The sequence below is a fragment of the Calliphora vicina genome, chromosome 5 (assembly GCF_958450345.1).
Source record: "Calliphora vicina chromosome 5, idCalVici1.1, whole genome shotgun sequence".
NCBI classification, from domain to species: domain Eukaryota; kingdom Metazoa; phylum Arthropoda; class Insecta; order Diptera; family Calliphoridae; genus Calliphora; species Calliphora vicina.
Window position 1 is genome coordinate 509,198 of NC_088784.1, and position 23,458 is coordinate 532,655.

The 23,458-nt window shown below is 29.0% G+C and overlaps 2 protein-coding genes across 2 annotated transcripts; one reads left to right on the forward strand and one right to left on the reverse strand.

Moving 5' to 3' along the window:
• The first annotated feature begins 866 nt into the window (after nucleotides 1-866).
• LOC135962400 (uncharacterized) lies at nucleotides 867-1,868 on the forward strand. Its single transcript, XM_065514312.1, has 7 exons — nucleotides 867-1,087; nucleotides 1,146-1,178; nucleotides 1,254-1,274; nucleotides 1,329-1,379; nucleotides 1,438-1,467; nucleotides 1,541-1,612; nucleotides 1,683-1,868. The coding sequence occupies exons 1-7, from the start codon at nucleotides 974-976 to the stop codon at nucleotides 1,734-1,736; spliced, it is 375 nt and encodes a 124-aa protein (XP_065370384.1). The 5' UTR covers nucleotides 867-973; the 3' UTR covers nucleotides 1,737-1,868.
• A 13,208-nt stretch (nucleotides 1,869-15,076) lies between these two features.
• Nucleotides 15,077-17,473, reverse strand: LOC135962082 (uncharacterized). Its single transcript, XM_065513816.1, has 5 exons — nucleotides 17,323-17,473; nucleotides 17,158-17,244; nucleotides 16,771-17,109; nucleotides 16,569-16,704; nucleotides 15,077-16,505 (listed from the first exon to the last, which is right to left on the reverse strand). Exons 1-5 carry the CDS (start codon nucleotides 17,384-17,386, stop codon nucleotides 15,629-15,631), a joined length of 1,503 nt encoding a protein of 500 aa, XP_065369888.1. The 5' UTR covers nucleotides 17,387-17,473; the 3' UTR covers nucleotides 15,077-15,628.
• Nucleotides 17,474-23,458: the final 5,985 nt, after the last annotated feature.

The following is a 23,458-nucleotide window of genomic DNA, read 5'->3' on the forward strand; positions in this document are numbered from 1 at the left end:
TATATAAAATACACTCGCATCCACTGACATACACTTGTAATTTGTAATCAATCATTTGAAAATTAACATAATTAAGTAAATACGAGTATTACTCAATAACAATAATTTTAAAAATGAAAACAACACATCAATTGCGATTACAATTAACTTTCTATGCAAATTTACAAATGTATAAATGAATTGTTTACTAGATGTAAACATACAAACATGCAACGAATGCATTTGAAACAATTATTATTATTATTATTTTTATTATTTTTTAACAATTGCAAAATAATCCACACAAACATTCAATTGTGTTTAGCAATGTTACAACAAAACACATGCACTCACACACACTCTATACACAAAATAATAATAATAATAATAGAAACAATGGCGCACAAAAATACCTTGTTTTGTTTGCAACAAATTAACTCACATTTTAATCAAAATCCAATTAATTATTTTGTAAATTATTGTAATTTGCCCAATTATGGTGAAGCGAAGCGCTCGGTGTGTGGGCAAAGTACAAGGTTTCAAAAACATAAAACAAAAACAACAACAAAACATCGTGTAATGGAATATTTTTAATTTCCTCTTATCAAATATTTAATAGCAATTTGATCAACAAAAACAAATAATTATTTATACAAACACAAACAAAAAACATCATACTCACACACGCACACGCACATAGTATGTACGTACATATGTATATATTTTTTATATATGTATATGTATACATGTTTGCACTCATACACTCATGCTTTCATTCATTCATTTTGTTATTAATGTCATCCAATATTGATGCATTCATTATCAAATAAACTATAAATTGTCATTGTTTGCTTCAGTTGGCATCCATAATTCGTTGATTTGTCGTTTTGTTTAAAACTGAATTCAAAATAAACGAAAATCGGAGGAAATTTATCGGCCGTTAATTGATATTTGTATCCTATCCTGTTGCATTGCTAATCGTGGAGGACTAAAAATGAAACTGTTGGTGAAATTGTTTATTTATTTGACAATTATTGTCATTATTACTGTGCTCAGCCAAGCCGACTTGACGCAGGCTAAAGCTATAAATGGAATGGCCGATTTGATGGTGAGTTTATGTTTATGTTAGAACTAACATCAAATCCTTTTAATAAATACAATTTTAGGGAATGGATGAACCTCCAGAAAAAGTACCAGAGGTTGGTAGATATACAAAAACAAATCTTTTTCTGTAATAAAAAAATTAATGATTATTTTTCTTGGAATTTTCTTAGTTTGAATCATCTATTCCAAGGGTAAGTGCACACTTGAATGCATTCATTATTCAAATATTAACAATCGTCATGTAGATGCGTCGTGATGTTGATCCTCAAGCTGCCGATGATGGTGATATACCAAAGGTATGTTAATTCTATTCATTTGTATTCAACTTTTTTAATACAAATCTACATTAAACAGGAAGAGCCTAAGGCAGATGCCCGTTTCAGAGTAAGTATAATTCCATACACATGTACATAAATTTCAATTTCAAAAATAAACAATTGTTTTTAATTTTCGATAGACTCGCCGTGAAACTCCACCTGGAGAATCGGACAAGCCAAAAGAGTTCCAAGAAGAACCTAAAATGCATCGCGTAAGTATTTAATAATCATTTGCTTTTTTCTATAACTATAATTTTACAATTTCATTGCTGACATTTCAAGGCAAAACGTCAAATGCCGTCTCCACCTGGAGAGATGCCGATGCCACCAATGTAAAGCAACGTTGAAGAACCATTATTCTATCATTAAAATGATAATTATTATTTTTAATACTTTAAATCTTATAATATTTGATCAGGGACCGTATGAATAAAATATAAAAACAAAAAAAGCAATATTTAAAATGAATGCGATTTATTTATTTAATTCAAAAATCATTTAATCACCACTGTATGATTTAGCAACTAATTTCCTGTTTTAAAATCTGCAGTTATTTCCGTTTTAAGCAATCAATATCAACATTTTGGAATGAAACAAATCACAAACACTCAAATACGCCATATAAGAATGAATGTAATCAAAATCATAAAAAAGTACAAATGCGTACTTTTCAAGCAACAACAAATTGTTTAACCTTAAGCCCGTTTATCGAATTTACTTTACTGTACACAATTCATATGATCATCATCTGGCAAATGTCGCATTCAGTCTTGAAGTGAGTTGTGTTTTCTTTAAATTATTTATATTCTGTGTAATAAAAAAAATGTACTTACAGCCCGCCCAACAAATATAAAAAATTCTTAAACGTTACTACTTGTTCTTTTGAATGTACCAGTACTTTGCATCTCTAATAAATACAATAAACATAAACGTTAATTTAACTTGTTCTTATTTGCGTATGTAAGCACTTCTAACCTACATAGACACATACATACAAACAAACATACATACATGCAAACATATGTTTGTTTGTATATATGTATATTAGGGCGGTTCGATCCTTATTTCAGCAGCTTTGATTAAACGATGTCCTCCTGTCCGTCCCTCCATCCGTCTGGCTGTCCATGCAAGCATTGTGCACAGGTCGTAATTAGGACGATATTTCGATAAAATTTGGTACATATATTTGTTTCGGCAAAGCCTATTGAATGAAGCTGGCTGCAATCGGTCCATTATTTCACCTAGACTCCATACGAAATATTACTTCATCGGTCATTAATGTTTAATTTATATACATACGTATTTACATATGACTTAACGAGCATAAATCTTTTAAAAATCTTGGTATCAACATAAAATTCAAGAAATAAGTTTCATATAGATATAAATCACACGACCTAAAATCATTTCATGGCGATTGGTCCATAATTAGTCATAGCACCAATATAAACTATTTAAAATGCTACATTCAGTAGAAACAATGCTAATACACAAACTGATTCATATATCCCACAGCCCAAACGACTGAAGCTAGAATCATGAAATTTTAACTGTGAGTTCCTCCAATAAGAAGGGATTTTTGGAAACTCGAACGTTTAGGGGGTAAAAACGGGCAATTCGGCAACCTTATGAAACTTAAAATTGCATGTTACTCCATTTAAAAAATAAGCTGACAGGTGTTTCGTACTTTTTCGAAATTTGAACCTTTTAAGGGAGAAAACGGGTAAAAACTGTATTTTGGTACTTTTTTGGCACCCTATATATCTTTTAAACCAATAAACATAAAACCACATTTAAATCGTATTCTCTACTTATCAAAAATTTAATAATATAGGTTTGGTACTTTTTAGAAATTCGAACCCTTAAGGGATAAAAATTGTGATTATTTTTGGTACTTTTTCATAAAATATATTTTTCTATAATTTGACATAGACATACGAATATTTTATTTTGAGCTCCCACAACGATACAGAAACTTATTTGAATAAAATTTTACCACCGCAATTTTGATAATTTTTTTAACATTGGTTCCTGGATTCATACAAAAATTTACTAACAGGTTGTTATTTGGAACTCGAGTGTCAAGGTTTATGTTTGGCCAAATCCGGGTAAACAGTTTGGTGCTTTTTTCAAAACATAATTTTTCTTGGGCACATTAACACAAATTTTAATCTTTTGAGACATGTCTGTAACATAAACAAATATGGCAAAATGGAATATTTTTAAATTTCAAACTTAAGGGATGTTCAAGGAAAAATAATATTTTAAATAATTTCACTTATCGACATTAAAGTTAGCTGGTATGTATCTGAGTGAAATTAGTGTTAGGAATAAGGGATAATATTTAGGTACCAAAATGTGAGAACTGAATACTTTTTTATTCATCAATGGTACTTTTTAATTTTTTTTAATAACAATGGACTTAAGATAGGGTCACACATGACAAATATTTGACGAAAAAGAAGCAACCACTAAATAAAATACATTTGAATTCTTTTATTTATTTGAAAAACTTATTTTACTTAGGATGATTCAAAACAAAAAATTTAGTTTTATTACAAAACACTTGTAAGAGTAAACACGTCAAATAAATTTGTGCTAAAAAAAGTGGTTACGCTTTTTTGAGCAAATATTTGCCATGTGTGACCCTACCTTTAAAAACATGAAATTAAGCATATCCTAAGTGGGTGAGAATTCTAGGGGAGACTTTTTGGTACTTTCTTTATTCGAATGGTACTTTTTGTAATTTCTTCACCAATGAACCTAGAAACATGAAATAAAGCTTATATGAACCCGAGTGAGTGGGAATCCACCAGTGCCGTATTTTTGTAACTTTTTATATATTGTAGTGGTTTGGAACCCTTTCTATATTCTAATGGTTCTTTTTGAATTTTCTGTAATAATGGACATAAAAATATGAAATTAAGCGTATATGGTCCTAAGTGAGTGAGAATTCTAGTTTTAGATTTTTTGATACTTTTTCTTTATTCGAATGGTACTTTTTGTAATTTCTTCACCAGTTAATCTAAAAACATGAAATTAAGCTTATATGGACCCGAGAGAGTGGGAAACAACAAGTGGGGGCTTTTTGGTACTTTGTATATTTTCTAATGGTACTTTTTTAATTTTCTATAATAATGGACATATAAATATGAAATTAGGCGCATATGGGCCCAAGTGACTGAAAATTCAAGGGCATACTTCATGCTAATTTTTATTTATTATCATGGGTACTTTTTTGAATTTTCTATAATAATAGACCTAGAGTTTCCAAAAAACCGAAGAATTTCAAAACCGTGGTTTCAGTTTTAAAAAATTGAAAACCGATCGGTTTTTTTCGGTTTTGTGATTATTTATTTAATATTAAGTGTTATAGAAACAAAATCAGTGGGAAATGCTATACAAATTTAAAATTTAAAATTGACGGGTTATGGTTTACTGAATGCGAATTCAAGGGTGATAATTAATGGTACTATTTGTTTATTGCAATGGTACTTTTGAATATTTTATATTAATAACACAGTACAACACATGATTTTGGGACGCAATTCTGACAATTGCACGTGAAAGTAACCCCAAAAATAAGAACTTCTGCATCATTAGTTATGTCAAGTTGGCTGCCGTATTAATTTAATGGTCATACGAATTTTTTTTCCTCAAGGTGGATTTTTATCACTTTTTCTATATTTTAGCACGGTTATATCTCGTATACCGTACGTAATATCTCTTTTGTGACTGAAGCAAAGTTGTAGATATTGAATAGTAGAAAAAAAGTACGGAACATACCTACCCGAAAAAGATGCATCCAGTGCCTTAAAAATCGCCAAAATGCCCATTTTTAAATTTTTTTAACCATTTTTTCACCTTTTTTGCTCAATAACTGGATTACAAATCCAGTTATGGACCGATCACCATGAAATTAGGTCGTGTGATTTGTGTCTATATAAAAGTTATTTATCATGAATTTTTAATGTATACCATATTTTTTTACAGATTTCTGCACTTTAAAGTGATTTTCGGAAGCGTGTCTTATATGTGAGCTATGACTAATTATGGACGAATCATAAACAAATTCGGTACATATAATTTGTTCGGCCCAAGGACGAAAACTGTTGAAATTGGCTGAAATCGGTTCATTATTTCACCTAGCCCCATACAAATGTCCTCCCGAAATTGAACTTTATCGGTCATAAATGTTTAATTTATAAATGTATTTCCACAAATTTCGCTCCAAATAAGTTTTATATATACAAAATTCATGTCAAAAAATTTTATTATGATCGGTCCATAATTATTCATAGCTCCCATATAAGACCAGCTTCCGAAAATCACTTTAAAGTGAATAAATCTGTTAAAAATGATGGTATACATACAAAATTCATGATAAATAACTTTTATATAGACACAAATCACACGACCTAATTTCATGGTGATCGGTCCATAACTGGATTTGTAATCCAGTTATTGAGCAAAAAAGGTGAAAAAATGGTTAAAAAAATTTAAAAATGGGCATTTTGGCGATTTTTAAGGCACTGGATGCATCTTTTTCGGGTAGGTATGTTCCGTACTTTTTTTCTACTATTCAATATCTACAACTTTGCTTCAGTCACAAAAGAGATATTACGTACGGTATACGAGATATAACCGTGCTAAAATATAGAAAAAGTGATAAAAATCCACCTTGAGGAAAAAAAATTCGTATGGCCATTAAATTAATACGGCAGCCAACTTGACAAAACTAATGATGCAGAAGTTCTTATTTTTGGGGCTACTTTCACGTGAAATTGTCAGAATTGAGTCCCAAAGCAATGAACTGAAAAATGTTGTACTGTGTAAACCTAAAAATTTAAAATTAAGCACACATGATTCTGAGTGAATTTGAATTCACAAAAGGTAACTTTAGTGGTAACTTTCTTTTGCAGAAATATGAAATTAGACATTTACAATTAGATTCAAAAAATATGACTTAAAGTACTATTTCTTTCTTCTAATTGGATCAGCTAGTATTAAAATAAAATACAAAAAATTACCAAATAAAATGTTTTCCTACAAAAGATTTTCATATGGTTTCTAGGGTAAAGTTGCTTAGAATTATTCATAGAATCTAACCCCCACGATCTATAACTTTGTTTGTATCCATTCAAATCGAACCACCTTAATTTACAAACATATGTACATGTGTTTATGTCACCATATTCTTTGTCTATATATGTACAGACAGACAAACACACATTTACTCGCACATAGTTGAACATATTTACATAAATACATGTACATACATACATACAAGCAAACAAACAAACATGCATATGCACATAAATATGTGCGAACATGCAAAAATATTTATTTACTTTGAAAGTGTATTAAAGAAAAAAGCTAACTTGCCATTTCCTCAACCACTCCTATAGATTTCCTTTTACTTTGTAGTGGTATAACTATGTCTGTCCTTACATTTCAACTGGCACAAACAAACAAATACTAAGTTAGTTCGTTTCAATATACATACACACACACACACACACACATACGTATGTACGTATGTATATACAAATGCATTTACGAGTACAATATTGCACTCTCCAATCTAAGTTAAATAAGTAAAAGAATTCAAAATTGTAAAACAAACCGAACAGAAGTTTTTGGCATTTTTCTTTTCATTTTCATTTCCTTTTTTCTTTAACTTTTGAAGAATTCAACTACAATAACAATAATAACTAGTTTTGAAAATAACGAAAAAAAAAAAAAATTTCAAACTGCAATGAATTTTCTAATAAAAAAACAACCATAACAACGACAAGGAAGAGGAAATATATGAACACAGACTTCAAAACCTTATACATATACTCTATAGTAAGGTGGCGCAAAAAATAAAATAGTGGATGTTGCCAACTAAAACGAAAGATTCATTTATTCTAAGATACCGTTTCTCAACATGTTTTTCCGAAAGGTTTTTTCCATTTTTCGAAATTCAATCAGTTCGAATTTTATTAGAATTTTTGCTCCATGATCTGATTTTAGCTATGTATATGTCCAATACATAAAACTTACCTGGAATGAATTTAATGCCGCAAAACAATAAACTTTATATTATATAATAACCACCATTTTCATTTATCGCATAAAATCAACAAAAACATTCAATATAATAATAACAAAGAAAGTATGAAAAATAAATAATATTTTGTGCGTGAAATATTGCAGGATATTATAAATTGCTATATACTAATGGAAAAAAACCGTTGTGGTGAATTTGTTTATAACACATATATTAATTTAAACTAATTTTAAAATCTTAATTATTTTGCAAAAAATACAAAAGTCCGAATATTTCTGAACTTACACAAAAATTTCTGTTACAATATTGACATTAAAAAAAGGATATTTTTATGCTTTCCTTCCGCTCACCAAGTACGGACGCTCAAACAAAGTAAGCTTTCATTATCTTTGGAAACATTCACACCTTATTGTTCCTCTATACAAACGGGGTCACCTTAATGTACAGTATATTTAATATCCCTGAAGTTACACAACTAGCAATTGCCAACTTTTCACTAGCTACACCGCTACTTAGACGGGACACCATCGTGTCCACGTTATATTTTCGAATGTGCTCCGGCTGATCGTTATCACTATTTGCCTCTCTGAAAATGCAATTGGCTCTGCACTACTTATCGCCCTTAAAATAGTCTGTCTAAATTCATTAGATATTTATTTAAAGTTTGTGTCAAGGAAAAAATCAAAAGAAATGTAATAGAATTCCATATGTATATACCATTAAAGAGGTGGTACAAATAGTGGTTATAAACCGGTTAACCGGTTTTTCTTCGAAATCTCGATATTTTGCAAACCGGTTAATTTAAAATGTTGATTTTCGGTTAACTGGTTTATCGGGTTTTTATCACTCGGTTAATCTCATGTTTTTGTGCATTTTTTATAATCATTGTATACACATTAAACTGCTGATTTACAATACAAAACTCTTTAGATTAATATTTTTAAGAATTACAATGATTCTAAATAGTAGAGGACGATGAGTTTATTGAAAAACTTTTTCAAAATAAATTGCACATAATGAAACTATTAAAAATTAAATTCCGTATAATTCTAGAAGTTAAGCTTAATCTTAATAATGATTCATTATAAACTGTGAATGATTTTAGTGATGATTTTACCAAAGGTTAAATTGAATTTGATTTACATACCTTCTTTCAATAAATTTGATTTCATTAGTTCATTTTGTTCTTAAAATTTGATATTGTTATTCATTTCGTGAGCTCAGTGTACAAAGTCCTTTTCCGAAATATTATTAAAATCCATGATTTGAAATATTTTTGAAATCTGATAATGGAGTTTTATTAATTATTGATATGATTTATAATGACAAATAATCACATCTAAGAAGAAGTGCGTTTGCATCTTATAGGTCCTTTTTTTGGGACTTGTAACATTTTCTGTTTCATGTCAGAAAGTCAAGGTGAAAATAAATCTTAAAACTATCAAATATTTAATTATAAAAATGATTTACATTTTTTGGTTGAAATTTATTGAATAAATCAATAATTAAAATAAGTATTACATAGTTATTAATATATTTATACTCAATTCCATTTGACTGAGATAATAATTTTGAAATTTTTACATTTATAGTTATTTAATATTAACCATTCCTGACTACTAAAAACTACAAATTTAAAAGCTGGGTATATATGACGGTTAACCGGTTTAACCGGTTTTTTCGATGTCGGTTAACCGAAAAACCGAAAATCTCTACTGGTTGGTTACGATAACACAATAAACATAGCATGCAGAGTAGTATTATTTTAGGACATTTATTGCTTGAAAAACAATAACAACCATTGTGAAATATTAGCATATTGTGACAAATGACATGATAAGAGACCTTGTGAATTGACCAATTGAAATCGTAGTATACCAAGCACTGTTGTATTTATATACATTGACTCCGATACTTATTCTTAGTCCTAAGTCAATACACATACATATGTATGTATATTAGAGTTCGTTTGTGACCAGGTCATTTCATTTGTTTTTCGGGTATCATAATTTTTCTGAAGGTTTTTGCGTAAATAAAAATAATGGAGTCCTTTTTTTGGAAAATGTTCACTCCTTGTGGTGGTTCAACGCACCAAAAGACACAGATTTTAACCACATTTTTCAGTAGAGCAAAAACGGTTGACTATATTGCAAATCTGATTTCACCAGTCGATTCTGCATCAAAAACTAATACAATTGATGTTTTTAAATCCTTAAAAATAGTTCCAAAAACCAACAAAAGGGTTCGCAAATCTCATAAAAAAATAAAATAAATAATTTTAGATTTTTAAAACATGTATGATGAAAACGCATTTTAAGCTTATCAAAGCGATACCAATATTTCCTTTCTATCACAACCCGTAAAAAAGTTATGTGGCTTTAACAATGTTTTGTTAAGGCAAACTAATAAAATTATTTTTATTTACGCAAAAACCTTTAGAAAAATTATGATACCCGCAAATCAAATTTTTGAAATTAACTCTAATGTATATAATTAAAAGCCAAAGTTTCTTTTTGATTTCTTTTAAATTCCTTATAATTCTTGAGGACTACGCAAACCCATTGGACTTAAATTCGTTATAAAAAATGCAGAATGTTTCAGGTGCCTGAAATTCGTTATAGCCAAATGTAACATTGTTTCGTTTATTATTATTTGTACTTTCATTTGGTTTTGTCTAAATGCTTAGTGTATGAAAACAACTCACTGGCAATTTAAATAATATTGTATTACTGTTTTATGCAAACAACACCACTTAACAAACGACAATATTCTTTCTGTGCTGGTATGGCAAACAACCATTACTTTTGCAGTCAGAACGGTTACTACATACACATATAGATACATATTTCTACCACAAAAGACACACAGCGTCATTCAAACATATGAATAAATATACAGATAGACTTACGTTTATTAGACATGCACATAAAATAAAATTACGAACTTATGATCATTTTCCTAGGCCATATACGTATTTAACAAAAGCGACTAGTAGATTACGCAAAATTGATCACAATTCACTGTTAGTACAAACAATATACAAATAGATTTGATTATTCAAATTTTTTGTTACAAATTCGAAATACGAATAAATTGGTTATTTGTTAAAATTATGTTTAAATAGTTTTATATATTATAGAACAAAATTGAAACCGTTGTCTTTTGAAAATAGTCCAAACATCATTGGGCATGTTTAATGTGCATATGTATATTAATATAGAATAAAGAGTAGGGTTTCCAAAAATGATATTTAAGATTAAAAAAGATTATCAATAATTCTATATATACAATATTTGTTAAACACACTCTTTCTAAGATCGTAATGACAAATGTTCCAAGATTTGTCTTATAATGTACAGGATTCATGCGAGTCGCATGAGTCCTGTGAGTCTAATAAACAAGAGAGCAGAGGTTATTAATAATTTTTGTCTAACTTTAAAAACAGTACATAATTTCACGTTTGTTTGCAGCCTTTTAAAAATTCCAATTTTTAAATAATGAAAAATGTTGTTGAAATCAATCTGAAAGAACAGAACTAAAAATGATTTAAATCTTATTAAATTTGACAATCATTTGTTCAATAGTTCAATACTTTTGTTTCCCCGAATCGGGTATTATTTTAAAAATTGATCGGAAATAAAAGGAATGATTATTTTTTTTATTACAATTTAAGCAATAAATGTAGTACGTTTGTACCCGTCATATACAATGTTCTTACTATTTACAGTACTTAAAAAGTACGTTAAATTTAAGTACAAATAAAACTGTGCAAGAAGAAGCTGTATTTTTCGTAAAAAGAAATAAGTAGATTGAAAATGTGAACTTTTTAACTGACGAGTTGGCAGAATTTTCATAAGTTTAGTTTTCAGCATAGAGACATACACAGAGAGCGGAAACAAGAAAAAAAAACTCAATCAAAAACCTTCTCAAAATAATGACACATACGATTGTTATTTTTGTTTTAACATGTTTGTTTTTCTAATACATTATCAGCACTTGGGTTTTTGCCAAGTGAGTTAGGTTTATGGCAGCAGAGTTTCCGATATATGTGTATTTATTTTTGGTTTTAAGTACTCGTTATTATATTATTAGATATTATATATTAATTAGATTTATTTTAAATCTTGCATAATTATGTTGTTACGTTGACATTTCTAAAACGACGTAATAGAATCACTGTACAAGAATTTCAAATATTAAAACTGTACATTAATTTAGTTTCTTGCATAATTAAACAACAATTTTAATTAATTTATTTAAAACATATAAACTGTGGCTTAAGCAAATTGAAAAACTAAAACTTATTCAAAATCGAAATCATATCCAAAATGTTCATTGAAAATAGTATGTATCTACCTTCGAATAAAATTGAGTTGTCTAAAGATTTTCTATTTTATCCCTAATCACTAATCAGTATAATTTTAATTATTTTTATTTTCAAACTTGAAGTTAATTAATTTTCTTCTAAGTATAAACTTACCATTCGTTATTACATTTTTTTTGTTGAATCCATTAGAAAAAAAACACCTAATCGTTTTTTTTTAACAATCATTCTAATGAATATGCTTTCGTTTTTATGGTGTTTAAAAGAAAAATAAATATCGTTCTTTAGTTCTCACTATATATCCTTATTTTCATAATCTATTTAAATATTCATTGACATTCAACTGAGATAAAAACTGCACTTACTTAAACAAAAACAAGGAAAGAGCTAGTTTCAGAAGTATACTTAGTTGATCTAAACCTACAATGGGGCATGCTACATTTGTATGTACCAGATGCAATAGAAGGAAGTATTTCCGAAGATGGAAAATGAAATAATCCTTTAAAATGTTGATTTGTGTGAAAAATTGAGTTTTTAATTTTAGAACAAAATCGGAATGATTTTTTTCTTCTGTAACATGCCGATGCTAGGCAGTCATACATATTAGTGTAGGGCGTAAAAATATAGATTAAAAACTTAAAGAAAATGTGAAACACAACAGAACAGAGCGTAATATTTTCATTTTTCTTACTCTTGGCATCAAACTTAATCAAATGTATTTTACCATGCATTTTCTTTTTAACTTCTTTTATCTGCTTTATTTATACATGGAATTGCACCCTTAAGATGCAATATCATTCATTGGCATTGATAATGCTACATGCAAATACAAACATGAAATCTGTTGATACAGATGGTAAGCGGGGAGTGAGCAAGTACTTATGTATAAGAACCGTTCAAAGTAATTAGCTTTACTATATTTTAAACGAAAAAAAAAATATATATATATAAATAAAAACTACTAACACAATACTGATATCCTTAAGCAACTATCCATTGTCTATTGCTGGGGAGAACAACCATAAAAATGTAAAGTGCTTTTCTATTTTGGATAAATTAATTCTTTGTATCTTTGCTCAACTCAATATGGACTTGAGGTTTTAACAAGATATCAATTGTATGCAACTGTCAACTGTACTCTTTAAATCGTTACCTAAAATTCAAAACAACATAACATCAAAAAATATGAATATGAGCTATTAATTGACTACGATTTTAATTTCTGAAAGCTTTTGTCTTCGTACATATTTTTTTTAATCAGATCAGTAAAATATACGATTTCTTACCTCATTTTCTGTTCGACCTCCATGTGAAAAAAATAAAGATATTAAAAATGCTAAGGTGGGCAATGTAAAGATTGTATTAAATGGATTTTTGGTATAAAAGAAGATTTTGAAGTATCCGCAATTCGAGATTTCTTGTAAGGGACACCGGTGTGCCAATATGCATGAAAGGTCGAGAGGGTGTAAATTTTCCATACAATGTTTTAATATTTTTATATATTTAGGCCTATAAAACTACTAGAATATTTCGAAGCTACTGGTCCACAGAACTAGATATGGGGGTGCCATGTATAGCTTCTGCTATACCTCTTTCATGGTTTGAGGAACTAAGAAAAAATTTACATTTCTGCAACAATGAGTGGCAATAAATAACTTCTCTTGTATTTAGACAAGTTTTAGCACGCCTTACCATCAACCAACATCCATAATGAAAGTTCACGAAAACGATGTGCGCAATGTGCTAAGATTGCAATATGCAATGTTCATTTATGCTGCATATCAAACAGAAATTGTTTTGTAGGTTTTCATGCATAAAATAAGAAATAGAATCTGTTTATCTAATTAAAATCAATTTTTTATTTCAGTTTGAAAATGTATGTACATATATATTACCTACTGATACTAATTTCTCTGATTCGCTATGTGCCATACGGATACCGCAACCGTCGATTTATTGAAATGGACCAGTCTATTGGTCTCCAAGGACGAGCGATTTGAAATTTTTGATCATTACCTCTAGATCCACTTGAAGTCACTGGCTTATGCTGATAAACCAGCAATAATTGACGCCTTGCAGGACAACATTTTTCGTGTTATTTGTGACATACCATCAGCTCAATTCCAAAGTGGTCCAAAATTGGACGTCCATAATGCGCTTCATTGAAAATAGCCATTGTGGCATATTCCCGAAATCATCATGTTTTTTGAATAAAAAATAGTTTTGATTAAAATTTACTTCTTTTGTAATTTTTTTTTTAAATTTCAAGTTCTATCTGGCTTAAAAAATCACATTTTAGAGCTTGCCATAAAATTTAAAGAGCGATTTACTAATACGTACGTTAATTTTGAATACTGAAAATATAACTTATATACATGAAGATAACTTTGGAGAAAAAAATTAGTGCAGTTTTTATCAGTAAATTTTCAGTTTTGTGCCATAATATAAATATTTCGTAAAAAGTGGCGTATACAACAAAATGGTAAATTTTTTTGGAGCTAAAAATGCCAATAACTTGAAAACTTTCCTCCATGACTTTGGAAATTTTTACACTAATCGAAACTACATATGCAGAAATATCGTACCACTTTTTTCGACTCAACTTTTTTATATAAATCGTTAAAACTTTAAATTCAATTTCCCCAAAAAAATAGTTTGGACTTGCGTGAAAATGACTTCGGGGCGACGATATGTTTAAAATAGCTCTTAATAATTCACAAAGTGCACTCAGATTCTCAAAAACTGTTGCGTACAAGTTTTATGCGTGAAAGGGTTAAAGGCAAATGCATCCTATTACAAAATCACATTTTTATCGGAAATACTATTCTCAAAACTTACTCTAATGTTATTATAGTTTTTTTTTAACATTTTGTATGATATTGTTGAACAAAATGTATATTTTATTAAAAAAAATTGTTTTTGTTTCAAAACAAACGTGTAAACTTTGAATAATATTAGCGCAATGTATTAAAAAGTTGTTGCACAATACAGCATGCAAATGGTAAGCTTTTTTGTTGAAGAAGAAAAATTAGCATGAAACTGATTTTTAATTAAACCTTTTTGTGCAATGTTTAATAAAAAATATGTTTTTTTTTAATTTAGTTCTTTTCAGTTTAAACCTCTGTGTTTTATTGATTTTTCTCTGATTAATAATGTATGTACTTTTGTATCTAGTCAATAATTATACATACATACTTATATTTTTGTTTTTTTTTAACAATTATACCGTTTTTTATTGAATGAAATTTAATACACTATTTGATAGCAAATAATATTTTCCTGGGTTTTACTGATAAAAGCAACGCCATACTTTTTCATTATTACAACAGTTCCAGTGATTGTTTTAGCCACTTTTAAAAATAAAAAGTTAATGTTAAAATTATACAACAGAGCTGTTCAGAACCGGAATTTGGCTATTTCTAGATGTTTTGATTTTTAATTCACAAAGTGCGTTTGCAACATGTTGATCCTTTTTTGGGACATGTCACATTTTCCATTGCTTATTTTGTTATTTTTAGTGAACTTAGAACATATTCTAATAACATTGATTCCTTATTTCTATCGTTTCAACTCTCTATTGTCACTAAAGTTGCTCTCAAAAGGCAATGGAGCCACGTTTTTGATATCAGAAGTCGAGATGATAATAAATTTTAATATTATAAAATATTTCCTTACCAAATTTATGGTTTAAGATTTTCTGTTTAGCTGTTATTAAAACAAGTTTGTCGCTCTTATATGCATTTAATAACGTATTTATACTAAATTCCATTTTACTGAGATAATAGTTTAGCAAATTTAACAAAAATAAATCCACTATGAACGTTTTTGTTTTTGTTTTGTATTTATATTTTATAATTCCACATTGTCTTTGAAAAAATTCTTAGCCTCCAACATTTTCAAGTAGAAGCCTTCTTTACTGGTTTCATTTGAGTTTGTGTCACTCTCTGTTACCAGTACTTTGGCTTGAGGCAATGGCTGAAATTTGAATATTTTTTTTCTCAGTTTGGGCTCATAATTTGGTAGCATGTGCTTTGGAGTTTGATAAAGTTTTGATTTTATTTCAGAAGGCCGTTTATTGATAATGGGATTATCTCGAAATTGACGTTCGAGTGGTAGAGTCAGCTTGAGTTGTTCCTGTTGCATCTGAGTTAGGACGGGCAAACGATAACCATCACGAAAACGCTCTTGACTACTGTTGAATGCAATCTTTTTATTATTCCTCAGTTGTTTGCGTGTAACCTTTTTGGCAATGCAATTAAATTTAATGGGTGGCGCTGCACTCGATATGTTTTTTGGTCTTAATGATAATGGTGTGCGCGATGGATGGTTGATCATTCCAATATATTTTGAATCTGGGTAAAGTTGAATGTTTTTGGGTTTTTTACCTTCTTGAACAGATAGTGCAATATGTTTAAATGGCTTAACCCCTGTAAAGAGACGTCGAAATCCTCGACCTTTCACGTGTCTCCAATCTGGTGAAGTGTAATGTCTTGCCTTAATTGTTTCATACGATAAGCGACGAAATTTATTGCGCTTCTCTTTCTCAATTATAAGATCGATTTGAGGTTGGTAGACAAGTTTTGAAGAGCAAGGACATATGTTCGGGTAACGTATCTCATAACGACCGGGTGCACCAGTAAAACTAATATGTGGAATATGAATGTTATTCTTTTTCACAGGTACTATGGATAAACGATAAAACAAATGTGGATTCGCTTTTTCTAAACTAAAAAAAAGAATCAAGAACAAAAGTAATCAAGTTTAAAGTTAATGTAATGATTTGTGATACTTTGTTTTTAAACTTGTAGTTTTGAATTTAGTAAAATATGGATTGTATGTCGTTGGTCCTGGTTCAGAAGGATTTTTGTAACATGTCCCTATATTGCTAACCATACATCGGTCTGTAGCACGTCGCTCTCGGGCGTCTAATAATATATTTAAGAATCCGCAGTTAAAAGAAGAATAACTATTTAAATATTTGGTCAACTAACTTGATAGAAACACTCCTTTTGTCCTAAGGCAGGGTGCAAATAGTTTTTCAGTTATGGAAGGCAAGTTATAAAAACGAACATGTGGTTCTCGGATGTTTGATAGAGGTTTTGCTTGATGCACGTGTATTTTTGGCCAGTATGCTCCACCAATACCCCTCTTGCTGCTGTAGGGTTTTTTATTTATATCATAACGATTCGGTGGTAAATGCCATGATTTTCTTAAATTTTTCATACTGTAGTTTTCAGGGACTTTTCCATTTTGATGGCTTGTCAATGAAGGCAAAGATTTGTTGATGCCCACAACATGTTGGAAATGTTGTATCGTAGTTCTTTCAAATTCTGCAAATAATATGTTTTAATCCATTATCCAGAACAATTTAATTTTACCTTTGTCTATGTGCTTGGCATATATATGAACATTTTTCTTTAAATACTTCCACAATTCATTAAATTTTGTGTATTTTATTCGGTTTCCTTTAAAATAAAATCATTGAGATATGTGAGAATGGCCATCAAATTAATTAATAAAACTCTTCTTTTCCTATTATTTACTTGTCGCAATAAAAAGAGGCAGAGAAAAACGCGGAGCAGTAAATCTAATATCCATTGAACCCATATTTAATACACAAATTCTTCATTATAATATAAATATTTTCTAATGTTTTGTATGGAAAATTTTTTTAAATTCAGAATCAAAATATTAATTGAAAATATATGTAGTTTAATGACTATAAAAGCAACGTGTGATTTAAACAAAATTTACACCAACCACATGCATTTCTGAAATCATTTGACATTTTTAAATTATCCTAGAGGTTTACTTGAACCAGCATTACATTCTTATTCTATTTTATACATTATATTTTAAAATTGCAAGTGTTTACGTTGTTATTTTTTTAATGCAATATGTCATATTTACATATTTAAAATATGTAGTTTGTTTCTATTTCTACCAATTTGAAAATACATACATACATTTATACAAAGCTTGGATATATTCAACTTAAAGAATTTTATTATTAACTAGCGTAGACAACTTAAAAAATAATGCGGTCCTTGCTTTTAACATAAAAGATATCATGTGAAATCCATACACTCACTACACTTGCTAGAAAGTCTTAAAACTTAAATGTTTAAAATCTTCTTGAGGTTTTGTCAAACACAACATTGACACACAAACGCAGTCAGTACCGAATACACGCACAGATAATGTAAACGTTTGTTAAGCATGTAACTGTATTGAAGACATACATACATACATGTTGCTGTTGTTGCTATTTTCATTCTATGTCAATGTTTGACATGTTAGTATTAAAAGACATAACGTTCTTATAAATACACAGTCTCTACTCTACTCCCAGTAGACATAAACATACAACATATACGTATGTCTGCATCTTTGTGTGAATAATTACACCCAACAAACATCGCACAGTGTCTTGAAAACTTTTTATTTCTGAGGTGCTTTTGAGTTGATTTGTGTTCACATGAGCACGTAGTTGAAATTGGGCGGCCCCTAAAGATCTCACCTCGGGCAGGTGAGTGATGTCAGGAAATATTATATTTAGATAGTACTTGAAAATGTCTACAAAAATGTAACGCCCGAAAGTATTAGTCTAACGCTAGACTCAGAATCACCGTCCGTCCGTCTGACCAGCTGTCGATGTTAAGCTTAAACGCTAAGTACAGGTAGCAATTCTGAAGATATTTCAATAAAATTTTGCACATGTAAGTTTTTCGACCCAAGGATGGAGCCTATTGAAACTGGATGAAACCAGTCCATTATTTCAACTTGCCATCATACCAATGTCCTTCGCATATATGTACATGCATACTATATTCTCATCTTGTATCCGAAAATTAAAACATCAAAAATGTTCCAAGGAAAATTTCAAACATTTTTTAAAAACATAAATGTAAATGAAAATTACATTTTTGGAGTTTTGACGACGTTGCAGTAAATAAGCGATATTTGAAGCTTTTTTCTGTGAAATATTTAATGATAATATTTCATTTTTTATTTCAATTAGTGACTGTAACATTTTAAAGAAGATTTATTAAAAATAAATTTTAATTGATCTTGGAATTCTTAATAATTTTTTAAAGCCATAAACACTGAAATGATGATTGATTATAGTGTTTCTAATTTGATTCATACTATCCTAGGATAAATCCTCATTGGTTAATTCTGTTTATTGGGCTAGTTTACATATATTGTTACTCATAGGAAATTAAACCTGCCCTTTGTTGTATGGAAAATTCTCAAAATTAGTTTTTTTTACTTGAATGGTCACGATTTTGTACTTTAGTAGGCATGAATATAGGTTGCCGAAATATACACATATATATGTACATTAGACATGTCCTAACTTTGTACACGCAGAGAAAAAATATAATTGGGCATGGTTACTGTAACCATTTAAATAGTGTTACAAGATTTGTAACTATATTATAGTCACAGTAACCATTTACATGATTGTGGTAACCATAATATGGTTAATTTACGATTCACATGATTGTATCAACCATATATATGGTTACAGTAAACAAATATATGTTTGTGGCAACCATATTTATGATGAATAATTTTATCATAATATGTTGTTCTCAGATTATGATAAGCCTTAAGCCGAGAGCAACATAATATGATAAGTCTTTCATCATATGAATGGTTGTCACAAACATATATTTGTTTACTGTAACCATATATATGGTTGCCCAACTATATTTTTTCTCTGCGTGTAGTTGATGCATTTAATTTTATTATTTAGTAACTAAAACTAACTAATGCAAAATGTTTGCAATGCGATTCGCTCTAAATGTTAAATCATTTAGTTTTAGAAAAATGAGTCAAAAATTATGTATTAAAAACACTCAGGTTTTTTAATTCTTTCGAATAGTTTTCATACAAAAACACGCCTTAAATAGCAAAGCCATAACAAAAATATTAAAGCCATACAAGACAAAGATTTTCCAAGGGCAGGAATAACCTATTGTATATATGTATGTCTAAAGCTTAGTACTCTGTTCATATTTGTGAAAAACGATGGCGTGCGAAACAATTTATATACAACAAATGATCAGCTGTTGGTTTTAATTTCGTGCGAAAGAAGAGCTGCTTATGTTATTTCGTGTGGAAAAATAAGGTTGCGATATGTATTTCATATGTTTTTTTGAACAGAGTACTTAGCATAAATGTATGTATGTATGTACTTAGGTATCCTATCCACTTGCCTGCATATGTGTCGGTAATGCTTTACTTGCTTTTTATATGAATATTTATTTTATTCTACCTTTAGTCATTCAAGAAGGAAGTAAATGTTTGCATTCATGTGTTGTTTGAGTTTCATCTTCATGTAAATAGTTTTAGTTGTATCTTTAGACTTCATAATATACTGTTGTGCAAAAGTGAGGTAATATTTATAAAGGTTTTAGAAAATGTTCAATATATTTTCGAAGCATTTAAAACAGAGACCGAACATAACGGGTTCACTTTCATTTTAATGATAAATTCTCATTCGCAGCCCATTTAAAATTAATTTATTGTGATATATCACTGAGAGAGTGATATAATGCAAAAATGCATCCGATACAAATCAACGCTTAAATATATAACATTTATCAAAAGATTAATAACAAATTAAAACAAAAATTCCATTTCTGTTACTCAGACTTCATTACTTCATATTTATTATATTCTTTCCATAATTTGTAAAAAATTACTAATAATATGTTATTGTATGTAAATAAAAGAGAAAGTAACAGTTATTAAGAACAAGAACAAATGAATTGTTTATCTCACACCAAACCATTAAAAAACAACAAAAACGAAAAAAGGTCATACCAAACCATTTAAATAAAAATCATTTTATAATTGTTATTTTCAGTGATTTATTTTTATCACAAAAATATAAATCACAAATTGGGTTTTTTTGGTATATGGACGAGTTATTTTCGATATCTGATTTAAAATTATCTGGACTATGATCTTTTGAATAGCGTTCATTTAAAATTCATTAATCCTAATATTTAACAGAACGTACATGCAGAGAAAAATATAATTGTCCATTTCAACATTTACAAGTTTTTTAACAATATTATGGTCACCATTCATATCATTGTTGCAATCATATATTATTATTGGGTGCAAAAATTGATGATAAAGGTAAATTATTTAATGTAATTTAAATAAACGTAGACTAATATTGCACTTGTACAATTTCTTTTGACGCTCACAGTAGTATATGTATCTACTCGAATGGATAGATACACACAAACATTTACACATTTACAATAACGTTTGATTATAAGTAGTATAAGTTTAGTGTAGTGAGACCGTGTTTCAAGGGTACTGGAGTGACTTTACTGTGTCTATCATTTTATTTTATACACAGAGAATAAAGCTTCGTGTTGGCAACCGAATTAGTTGCTAATCGAATTTAGTCAGTCATATGTACATTATGGCGGGTCGATTTGTAGGGAAGCAAAACAAATCGATCAAAATAAGAAACTTTGCCCAAGGAACCATACCTCTAAAATGAATTCTGATGTTACTTATTTTGACCCAAAGGTCAAATTTTGAAAAATTTGGAGAATTTGACAAAGCATATTTTTCCAAATTTCCATTTGGGAAACTATTCGTGTTAATCATTTCGCTCATTGCAAGCTCATGTTGGTTTAAAGTTTAAACTAAATCTTAAAAATAAAGTTATGCTGATTCTCATAGACGTATGATTAATATTATTTATTATCTACATCACATTTATATTTATCATACGCTCATTTTGAATAAACTAAAAAAAAACAAAATTCCGCAATAAAACAACCTTTAAGTAAGGCTTAACATTTTTATGTACATTTTTTTGGCTGCATTTTCCAATTTTTATTAAAAAACAAAAAAAATACTGTGCTTATTTGGCCCAATCAAATGCAACCCTGGTGTGGCAATCATGTGAATGCTTGATCGGCAACATGCATGTTCTAGTGCGGCAATCAAAGAAGACAATTAGCGCCAATATTGATTTTTGTAAATGAAATATTCTTTTTGTGAACCACTCTTTGACCCACATACATCTTTTAACATTTCTTTTTTAATTTTTTTATACGATAATTAAGGCCGACGCAATTTTCTTTTTATATTTAACAAATAATTTTTTCACAAATAGATTTTTTTACATTTATGTAAACAAAAGAAAATTTAACATCTAGCACAACAGCTGTTTCTCTGAGTTGCCGTAAACTAGAACAATCGTGACTGGAATGCGACAATTATTGCCACTAAATCGCTTTGCGCCAATTTATGATAATCAAATTTATATAAAATGAGGCAATCATGTGACTGCAGAGAATTTGATTGGGACAATTTCTTTATTGGGCCCCAATTCAGCACAATAAAAATTTTATTAAATGTGTAATTATAATAATACAATACTATTATAATAATACAATTTATTTGATCTTTAATTTTATGTAATTTTTTTTTTTCTTGAATGGAATTTGAATCATTTTTGGCCCTTAGGGCTTGATTCTTAATAATAAAATATAATAAATAAATATCAATAGAAAAACTAATCTTTTTTCTGTGTGTAAGTATGTTTTTATGTACCAATGCATTACTACAACTTTCATGTATTATGTTAACTTTTACTTGTTGACTTTGTTGTATTTTTGAAATACTCAAATATCTAGAGTTTTAAGTATATTCATCATCAGATTTTGAAAAATGTTGACATACCTTAAGTATATGGTAAAATTCCAGAATTTTTTAATACTTGGGTAATGACAAAAAATTTAATTTGTTTTAATGGTACATCTATGTTTTTTCATTGTCATGAAAATCGATTCATAACATAATTGTACGGTTGAAACATAATACAGAAAAAAAACATGAAATTATCTGAAATAGTTTAAAAGTTGTTATCAGGGCAAGGATTTCTATGCAAATGCGTGTTTGTAGTCAGTAACTCAAAATCTCTTTTGACAATTTATCTTTCCGAATTGAAGAATTTGCAACAAAATGGCATCGATTTCTTGTTGCATATTTTGTTATAAATGCATATTTGGCATATTTTTCTTTTAAATGCATATTTAATGTTCTTTTAGATATATTTTTATAGCGGCAAATAGTCTAAAGGTATTTTGTTCAAAACTTATTCATGTAACATGTTTAGCACATGGTTACATCGAGTTGCCGAAGAAATTAGATCTCAGTTTGAAGATATAGATTTATTAATATTGAATGGAAAAAGTGTTTTTAAAGGCACCATCTCGTGTGGCTAAATTTAAAGAAAAGTATCCAAAGATTCCAATTCCACCTCAACCAGTAATTACTAGATGGGGAACCTGGTTAGATGCGGCTGAATACTATGGAAAATATTTCGATGAAATTAAAAATATAATGGAAGAATTTGATAATAGCGGCGCTCACTCAATTAAAAAATTAAAGATATTTTAAAAAAAGAATAATATTAAAAGCCAATTAGCATTTCTGTGCTCAAATTGCATCTTTATTTCTGAACCTATTACTAAACTAAAGGGATTCATTTTGCTGAATGCACAAGTAAAATTAATTGATGATGCTGCCAATAAAATTAATAATGTAAACGGATTAATTTCTAACCCAATTTAAACAAAACTAAAGAATATATTACAGAACAACAATGGATTTCATATAATCAATTTTTTTTTT